Source organism: Opisthorchis viverrini (assembly GCF_000715545.1).
Source record: "Opisthorchis viverrini unplaced genomic scaffold opera_v5_167, whole genome shotgun sequence".
NCBI classification, from domain to species: Eukaryota; Metazoa; Platyhelminthes; class Trematoda; order Opisthorchiida; family Opisthorchiidae; genus Opisthorchis; species Opisthorchis viverrini.
Window position 1 is genome coordinate 140,924 of NW_008751825.1, and position 9,609 is coordinate 150,532.

Consider the following 9,609-nt stretch of genomic DNA (forward strand, 5'->3'; position numbering starts at 1 on the left):
TTTCGAAAGACTCACATGATGAGCCCCAAAAAGGGCGAAACCGGTCGTGGGCTGTCGACGGATTTTCAGCAACCTTATGAGTAGTACATTACAAAGACGTTAGCTGCTTTCGCTTTGAATAGTTTCCACAGAATGCTAGAGGGCTGACATAAGAACCGAAATCCAGTGTTTGCTGTTTTCTCGGCGGAGCACAATACTCGTAAGGTTGCTGAAAACCGATTAGTGCACAGTTTATGGTAGCCATAAGAAAACTCAGAAGGTGTATGCACGAATAACAGTTTTTACTGGGATAGATATTAGTCTACAGTCACTAGTTGTACCATGATAAAATACAGTGCGAACAGTGGAATAAGGCAAAAGGTGACTTGTCGTTTGTGGACAACCCGAGAGTTCCTAGGTGAAAGTCCGGACGGGGGAACGCGTTTTCTCTATGTTCCGTAATTGTCCATGGACTTGTGGAGTTTGGTTGACTTCCTGCCCCTATGAGCGCGCGTACATGCGGTGACTGTGTTGTATTTTCCTATATATAGGAAAGTTTGACCTCTGTATCATACACAGAATCGTTCCGACGCGTACAAGATGGGTACTGACTTGTCGGTTTACGTTGCGAGCGGGACAAGGTTTTGTCACTTGATTTGTGCATCTGCGGAACAAATGAGTAGCGTGATCCAGTGAGCACGGATGTACTAGACAAATTAAGCGAAGTGGGATGAAGGAACAAACCCTTCAACAGCCCACGGCCAGTCTCACTCTTCTTGAGGCTCATAAGTTGGGCTGTTTCCGCGTTCCCGTCAACCTGTGCGAAGCTGCGTGATCCTGCTCGTTGCTAATGTTCTCATTGTGGGAAGCGGTGTTTGGGTGCAGAAACGACTTTTATGGTTAACGGACCGCTTGCGCAGTTTGCGGTCCCGGAGCTTCTAGTAGCAGACAGTAGAGCTTAGCTGACACTCCTCAAGAACTTTAACATTTACGTAGCCCACCCTGTCCGACGCAGTGCAGCGGCTATGGCGAACGCGTGGTTGATACTTCTAAACGGGACTTGTGAAGATGGAAAGCACAGGAAAGGTCTGACTTTGAAGTTGAATAACGTGAAGCACAAAGATCAAGGAGTCAACCAGTGGTCCTCGGGTAGTATCACGTTCCTACACTCCAAGACAATCGCCCGCATTCGTGCAAAAAACTTCCTGGGATGTCGAAAGGAATGGCCCGGGGGAACATCGTTCACTACCATATACTAATATGGCCGAAACGTTCGTGTTTGGCCTTTTCTCCCTGTGACAAGAAATATGGTATACCCATCCAGAAAATCAGGCCCTGGAGATAAGGATATTCCCATTCGCAAAACACTAATTTATGATGCCATCCAGCTACTAGGACGAACGATAAGCGATGAGAAGCTGACTCCAGCTTTCCCTGTAGAACCCTTATAAATGAAGTGAAATAAATGAGTTTCCCGAACTGTCATGTGAATGAATCATCCTGAGCGGACTCCAAGCCGCGATGAAACCTCTGCGGATCTGGAAAGAAGGATATGTTAACACATCTTAATGAGCACCGACATACTTCGCTGCGGGTGCGGAACCAGCGGAGTTATCTTCAAAGAACTGCAAGATAGCACTTATAGTTGCTAGACCTATGCGCAAACATCAATCAAACGGGGGAAAGCTGCATAGGTTCTATGGGAACCTTGCCGAGAAATACATCTTGGCGGGCTCACGTTCGATGCTCAACGAATAAAGACAAAATATAGTAGAAAATGTAAATCTTTATTGGTTACAAAAAGCGTGCAAAATTTATAAGTAATACATCCCTGTTATCTGGCTTTCGTGGACACAAAAACGACCGCCCTTGAGAAGCACGCCTGGTTTTTCGAGATCCGAAACCCAATCACGTGCGCGGAAGGCTGCCAAATGGGCATAGTAAGTTGGTGCAGGATAGGATACGCTGCGGGGACAACGCATGTAAGCGTGGCACAAGAAAAATGTGAAGCGCTGCAATGCGTCTGAAGTCCAGTTGCTATCATCGTATAGCACGTGGTAGTGAGCCGGTTTAGATGTACCCTGGAGAAAAAGAGGGAAATTGGATGTAAATATGATGAAAATAATGCGTAAAATCCAATGACCTGGCAGGAAATCTCTCACCTGAATGCCCTCTTGAGAACAGAGGTAGAAGTCAAATTCACGGGAGTGTGTCACGTGAGTATCGACTACGGTACCCGGGTCAACATTGCGTTGTCTAGAATGAATGGTGTGAATGAGTCAAACGAGGGGAGGAAACGTACCGAGGATTCATGGGACGAAAACGAATATGGTGGCGCTTCTGTACCACTATGTAAGTGATAGCAGGTTCGTAATCAGGACGGAGAGCAGTGCACGCTCGTTGTATTGAAGCGAGCTCTTCCACCAGAACATTTTCGAATTGGCCCTCAGAAACCCCGTCGCGATAAAAGATAAGCCGGGTTGGGAAACGACCATTGGTGTTACGGCAGAAAGCCTGAAAGAGAGAATATCACTGACCGGTCAGTTTTGGTCAAGCGACACCTATGAAAACATGGAAACCGGTTACGGAGCGGTCACAAAATTAACGACACTCCGATAAATAGACCATGCGTGCATAAATACATGCTAATAGAGGTTACGGTGTGCTGATTAGAACTCGAGCCGACGGTTGGACGAATTACGAAGGTGCAACAATACTAAGCCCGTGCGATTTGTGCTCTTTGTTATTCCACGACCCACATATGGGAAATGCTAAGAGAGCCCATCTACGCTTAACCGATACTAATACAAACATACGGTTAACTTTCTGCGGGTTCGCGAATGTTGAAGCTACCCGTCCGAGCGGTAAGGTTGCGTCACTGACTTGAGAAGTCACAATTATGACGCAAGGTCTCTTCCAACTCCAACCGCACTTACACTCTGATCAACGGCCCAGCTCGAATAACTTGGGAACCCCTAGTGTATAGTTAACGTTTGGTTTGCCTGTTTGTTGACACCGTATTATCAACAAAAATGTCGATCGGCTCCATGCTCGCATGATAGAAGAGTTACTCGGCGATCCCACTTACGGGACCGTAGGCGGTCGAATACAGGCCAGATAAGAGCAAACCACGGAGAGACTAATCGATGATATGCAAAAGCTTACTTTTAGGAGCTCACCAACAATCGAATCCATTGAGTCAATAATTTCACGTGTAGTCTTATTCCCCTTTTCTGTTGTGGCTTGCTGACGCACTACAACAGCGTAGCGCATCAAGTCAGGGGTAACACTTCCAAGCACCGCAGCAATGGACTGTCTAACTTGCTGAGTCTGTGTGGGAGCTGGATGTGTGACATCGGCACCAAACACCATAACGAGCTCGTCATTCCTCATAACATCGGTAATCTGCCAGTTGATCCCACCAAGCTTGCCGTTGATTTTCAGCAAAAGGTTAGCTGTAATGGAGTGAAATGTGAAAATGGGAACATACGGATCACGTTGGGTTTATCCAAGGTCCGACCTCTCACACACTGCGTTCTCATACCGGTTTGCAAATCGCCCAAACGCTTGATTGTCGGGTAGTTCAAGTCATCGTACAACACCAAGAGAATGAAGTGGATACCCTAGAAATAAAGAAAACAATCAACAAATGGCCGAAACAAATTTTAAACGGATCAGCTAATGTAGGGTACTTACTCGGCTAATGAGTTTCTGGAATTGATGCTGCAAATCAGCTCTTTGAATGATTGCACATTCTGGGCGGTTCATCATAACATTAAAGCGTTGAGCGGTTGAGGGAAGCTGCGTCGCCAGCATTTGTTGATGGCGTTGGGCATTCTAAGGAAAAAATAAAACTCCATTGAGTATTATCGAGCGCAAAGCGATACAGTAAGATAAAATGAACGGCATACTCACTCGATCACCGGGTAAGGACAAAATAGCCCAATTGATGACTCCGTCAGCGCTTGCCGGGTGGAAGAAGGCTGGAGCCACCCATTTCCCGCGACCCAATTGGGACTGTTGACGCCCAAAACTTGCAGAAGGAGTATCCAGAACGCGAGCCGGTATCTTCAGTGGTCTCGGATCGACTTGAATACCAAATTCCTTCACCAGAGGATGCGAACTAACATACAAATAAAAATCAAGTTGTTGAAAGGACCAAACTCACGATTTTATTATCTCCTTGACGAAATTATCTAACTCTCTGAAACGTTCCTCCGGCCTGATCGCGGCACAACGAATGACTTCACTCGCGATTTCGCTCTTTTTGGCATTTGGAGCCTGGTAGGGGATAATATTCAAGAGTTCCATAGGCAAAAACACGTCACGACTCAGGTTCACTTTCACACATGGCAATTCTGGGTATTTCAGTCGTATATTGTGATGTTTGTCGAAGTAGTCGGCAACGGTCTGGTTCACATCTGTAATCATCAAAGTCGCTGCAGACTCAGAAGACAGCCCATGAACTGTGAAACGTCGAGAATACTTGCCACCTGGAATATCATCAAACGCTATCACGAAAACTCACCAGCGTCATTTTTGTAGAAGGGAATCGTTTCTACTCGTATGCGTCGAAGATCCATCGCCATCTGACGAGAACAATTCACAATGTTATCTCCATACTTCTCATACATGACGTCTGCCAAATTCCCACTGGTGAAGAAGGCTTTGCAAGTCTGAGATGCGACAATTAAAATACAAGAAACGAACCATGTCGATATTGACTCGGACTTTCCACTGCGGTCTCACACTTGTGATGAATCCCTTGTGGATGGAGAACAATTTGTCATGCACTACTTTTACAGGATCAGTGTAAAAGAGCGCGGCACGTCCAAAAGATTCAAAAGACCCCTTACATATGGTTTTTAATATGCAGTCGAGGAGGCGAATGCTATCCTGTGGGAAGGTGATGACAAGTCTAAAAATTACCTGAGGCATATCCAAGGAAGTAGCTTTGGAATTGGTGATGAAATTGGCTACATCGCTGGTGTGGACGGTCTGGACTTCCATGATCCTATAATCTAGCAGTAACTCATCACGGTTGAGTGGATCAAGAATGTTTATTTGTCTTGTCACACCATCTTTCGTGACTCCTGGAATGGGCTTTTCCGAGTAAATGGCATGACCACCATCATAGATGACCTCTCGGTGTAAACTGGACGGAATCAAGGCGTTGGCTAAACACAAATTACCCATTGACAACTTGTTGTAGCAGTGCTCGTTTTTCCTTAGGAGGCAAATTCAACTCCACCTTCTTTTTTTCTTTATCCAAACGGTAAACGGCCACGGGTTCAATGAAGTACATCAGGACAGACTTGCTAAGCAAATTCAAATCCCAACAGTTGGCAACAACTTCACAGCGCTGACCGCTCGACCCTCCTTTATCTGGCCTGCTTGGAATGTGTATCGAACGTTGCATGCTCAGCCTAGAATAAAGTTCGAATGTCAGTAGATGATAGGAGAGATAGAAGCCATTGACCGTGTGATGTGATGACTTACTTGGCGAGTGCACCGACCAAATCGCTTCTGAAAAAGAGTATAAGGGGAATACAAAGCGATAATCGAAACATATTAGGAGTAGACAGACAGACAAACTTTAACTTCCACTGTCCTTGAACAATGCACGCTGACACGCACAAGTGCAACATACCCTGGCCGTAGAATCGGGTGGCTTTTCTTCTGTCGTGCCGGTTCAGAAAGAGAGTCACTACTTGCAGAGGGGGAAATGCGATCACCACTGCCGTCAGGCTTGTGAGCATAGTCAGCACTGAAAAAATTCCAAGATTAATGATGTACGGCGGACGGACCAAGGGATAACTGGTAGGTAACGTGTGCAGAACTTACTCGGAAGGTTTTCTGTGGTCAGAACTTACAGACCTTTCGGATGGAGCGCTGAAAAGTGAAGTCGGATGTTTGTGATATAGTAGCGCCTAACAGTGATTTCAAGTTAATCGACAGCCGAACTAAGGAAGAGTAATGTACTCACCGTTCACTTGACGTCTCTCTACTTTGCCCCACTAGTTTCTCACCAGACGTTGGAGGCGGGAAATCATCTAACCCGAGGGAGCTAGAACAAACAGGTGAAAAAACAGGCGACAGACTCACGTTTGCTGCTCTCCTCCGATATCGCCTCTCGGTTGCCAGGCTTGACCTCGGCCACGGGGTCTAGAACAGAAAATTCTTATTAGATGAGTAGAATTTACCTGTCAAAACAAATTATCGCCTTGTACGGGACTGAAACAACCCTCATTGACTGATTGCATCAATATTTAGGTATCTCGGACGCCTCTGTTGGGATACGCCTGACCTGCCTAACCCCCCCGGTACAGGGTTCTTTTCTAATAGGAATCATTTTATGCCAATAAGTTGGATCCACAAATGTCAAGAACTGCTGCTATTCGTTAATGTTTCTTGGGTGCTCCAGATGTGTTCATGTTCCATCTTCGTACCTAGTGTTCCTTCCCGAGACCTGTATCTTACATCGTTCTGCGGGTGGGTGAGTCAGTTTTTCGATTGTGATCCAACTTTTAAGAGTGGCAAGCACCAACATACTGTGGGACAGGCGTCGAACCGTATGCGAAGCTGCGATGTCATGAAAACTGCGTAGTTCAACAGTATGTGCTATTAAGTCGTTACGGGACACTACCGGACAAAAAAACTGGTCTCGTCTACCCACACCGTAGATCCTCTGCCATCTATTGTCGGGCGAAAGGAATGATTAGCGCCCTGAATGAACGTAAAACGCAAGCTGTAAGCTGTAACGCCCTTCCGGTGCCTAGTTGCCATGCTACCCGAAGGAAGTACGAGGGCCAGGATACTGCCAGGTTGCCCAACTCGACTGGGGAAGTCGAGAGGCTGAGGTCGGGTTAAAACCACGAACCTTCCGGTCAGTAAATTTGCGCTCTAACCACTTGAGCCATCTCGCCAACGCAGGCTGCACAACACAACAAGCAATGACGTACTTTATAACTAGATTCCAGGTGCACGGTGACTCACAAGAATCAACAAAGGGAATCAACTCACGGGAATTGAGGAGGTGGCATTTCTCCCGTGTTTCTTCGAGGTGCTCCTCGCTGTCCGGAGCCGCCTCGTGGACTAGAAAAACGAAAACCATAATGGACCGTACATGAAACCATTCAGACTAATAACAGACGGCTTTACGACGGACATTGCAATGCATGCTTGTTCAGACGCACAGGAAGTAGGTTGGAGGTACGGAACTTCAGACTGCACGATCAGTGCAGCATTAACCATGGACAACTTTGCACTGCAGTCTTCGAAAACGCTACGATAAAACAGTTGTGATTCCATATTGACAGAACAGGAGGTCTGCATGCAGACGCTAACAATGGTAATAGAGATAGTCGGAAGTTCGCCGTATGCTGTCTTTATTCTAACAGAACTTGCTGCGGCTCGACAGACAAACCCGCGCACTTAGTTGAAACGGGTAAAATAGATGTACAGTAAACAAAAAACCAATATCAAGGGCAGCAATACAACAGCAAGAGAAACTTATACTGACATTGGATGAAAATAAGATCGCGAAGAGATTCAACTGCCGTCACGCTACTTACAGATCAGATCCTCTTGGGGGTCTGGGTCCACCGTATCCCCGTGCACTTGGTGGAGGTCTATAGGAGTTCATGAGTGTTGATAGAGTGGTGCTCCGGTTCTCGACATGTGCAAAACGAACCCGGAGAAATCAACTTACCCACTAGAAAACCGTTGGCGGTCGTCCCCGTATCGATCGGGACTGCAATGAAACAAGAGTTGGTAAGAAACTACCAATATGCACAAGGCATCATCTTACCGAAAACGCTGAGTAGACTTACCCAGCGCTCATTCGAGGGGCTCCACGATGTGGTCCGTAAGAACCCCGACCACCCCCTCCTTGGTCATCATAGCCGCCACGGCCACGGTCACTGTAACCACCGCGGCCTCGACCTCTTTGCATTCTAAGGATGTAAGAGGCGAAACGATAGTCTACAACTTGTAAAGAGAACAGAAATTAGGTATTACTAAAGGGATCTTGAAACAGCCGTCCTTACTTTCCACTTATAGCTTTTCTTTAATTAAATGAATGCGAAATGAAATAGAACACTGGCTCAAACGGAAAGAACATACCATAGTCATGAAATACAGGTGACGATTTTTATTAACAAGCTGTTTAATCTACGTTGAAAGCTGATTACTACCTGAAGACTGAACATCCATCATTTACATCAGTGAAAGCTGGTTATTTATTCGGAAGCCATCATGTGAAGGGCTAATAGAGGGCAGTCGCAATCCGAAAACAAACCACGCAGATCCCATCTAATCGCGTCGATAGCACTGATCGGTCTCCTTCCTCCTGTGGATGCGTTATCAAAGCAGAAATCCCACTGCTGCGAAGTCGTTGATTAGAAAACGCCAACTCATCATCATCATTGTCAGCTGTAATAACCGCGTACTCGTCGTACAGTGGTTGTAGCGGCCGCACACCAACTAGTTACATGCTATTGGACAGGAAAGCAAGCTTCACATATGCAGTTTTTGAAGCTGGACATTCTGACACGTCTTGAACTTTTGTGGATATTGATCGACTAGTAAACAATTGCCAACGACCCAACTGACTGCATCTCTGAGTCTGCCAAAGATAGTTTCTATGACTCTCCATGTGCCCTTCTAAAAGCTCAGATGTCGTTGTGGTTGCTGGTGATATGAAAGCCCAGTTAGGTAGACTAAGGGCTTCTGAGGCCTGATTGGGTGGTCGTCTTCGTTCGGTCAAATTGCTGCTGGTGAGAGCCCTGTCGATTCGGAGTGGGCAGACGACATCGCTCTAATCTTTGAAGACCAAAGCGAGGCACAAGCCCTGTTGAATAGACTGGCGAACATCATACCATCTTTTGGCATGCGCCTTGCACCTTCAAAGTGCAAAGTCATGCTTCAGAACATGCCATCTGCGAACAAATCCCTTTTGTTTCAAGGAGAATCACTGGAGATTATGGAAAACTTTACATACCTTGGTAGTTGTATTAACTCAGACGGAAGTGTGTCTGATGAAGCCACGTCACTTGTGGCATTAAAAAAGCATCACACTGAATCTTAAGGGTTGTGTGTATCAGGCTACGGTAAGGGCTGTATCGTTGTGTGGGTGGGAGACATGGCCTCTGCGGACAGATGATGTGAGGCGTCTTCAGGTTTTCGACCGCCGATGCCTCAGAAGCGTGGCTGGTTTTAGATGGCGTCAGCGTCTTAGTAATGAGGTGATTATAAAACGGGTATTTGGTTGTGCTGCAGGCACCCCAATCCGAGAAAACATCCAGCATCATCGACTACGATGGCTCGGTTATGTGCTACGCATGCCGAACCACCGTCTACCGAGATGACTGTTGTTCCCCGTGCCTGCTTCAGGATGGCGCAAACCGCGAGGTGGACAGCGCATGACTTTGGGTGTTGTACGCCTTCCAGGGTGGGTCCCCGCGACCCCGTCTGTGCTTGGCTAGAGACGTTGCAAAAAATGGCGGCTAATAGATGTCATCATCATCAATGACAGCAACATCAGTGTTCGCACTGATGCTTCACTGCCGTACAACCATAAAGTTCGTTTAGTTATATATATATATATGTATATATATATATATATATATA

The 9,609-nt window shown here is 46.4% G+C and overlaps 1 protein-coding gene across 1 annotated transcript in view; it reads right to left on the reverse strand.

Annotated features, from left to right (window-relative positions):
- The window catches only part of T265_07377 (hypothetical protein), a gene marked incomplete at both ends in the record, with an annotated part of 18,827 nt that overhangs the window by 2,843 nt on the left and 6,375 nt on the right, over positions 1-9,609 (reverse strand). Inside the window, 20 exons of the mRNA XM_009172881.1 lie at positions 2,142-2,235; positions 2,282-2,493; positions 3,145-3,434; positions 3,470-3,602; positions 3,676-3,816; positions 3,895-4,102; positions 4,148-4,472; positions 4,508-4,655; positions 4,690-4,875; positions 4,909-5,134; positions 5,172-5,405; positions 5,479-5,505; positions 5,630-5,746; positions 5,824-5,871; positions 5,966-6,046; positions 6,085-6,144; positions 7,003-7,074; positions 7,554-7,610; positions 7,691-7,732; positions 7,812-7,934. Coding sequence (XP_009171145.1) covers positions 2,142-2,235; positions 2,282-2,493; positions 3,145-3,434; positions 3,470-3,602; positions 3,676-3,816; positions 3,895-4,102; positions 4,148-4,472; positions 4,508-4,655; positions 4,690-4,875; positions 4,909-5,134; positions 5,172-5,405; positions 5,479-5,505; positions 5,630-5,746; positions 5,824-5,871; positions 5,966-6,046; positions 6,085-6,144; positions 7,003-7,074; positions 7,554-7,610; positions 7,691-7,732; positions 7,812-7,933 — 2,823 coding nt within the window. The remainder of the gene's footprint in view (positions 1-2,141; positions 2,236-2,281; positions 2,494-3,144; positions 3,435-3,469; positions 3,603-3,675; positions 3,817-3,894; positions 4,103-4,147; positions 4,473-4,507; positions 4,656-4,689; positions 4,876-4,908; positions 5,135-5,171; positions 5,406-5,478; positions 5,506-5,629; positions 5,747-5,823; positions 5,872-5,965; positions 6,047-6,084; positions 6,145-7,002; positions 7,075-7,553; positions 7,611-7,690; positions 7,733-7,811; positions 7,935-9,609) is intronic.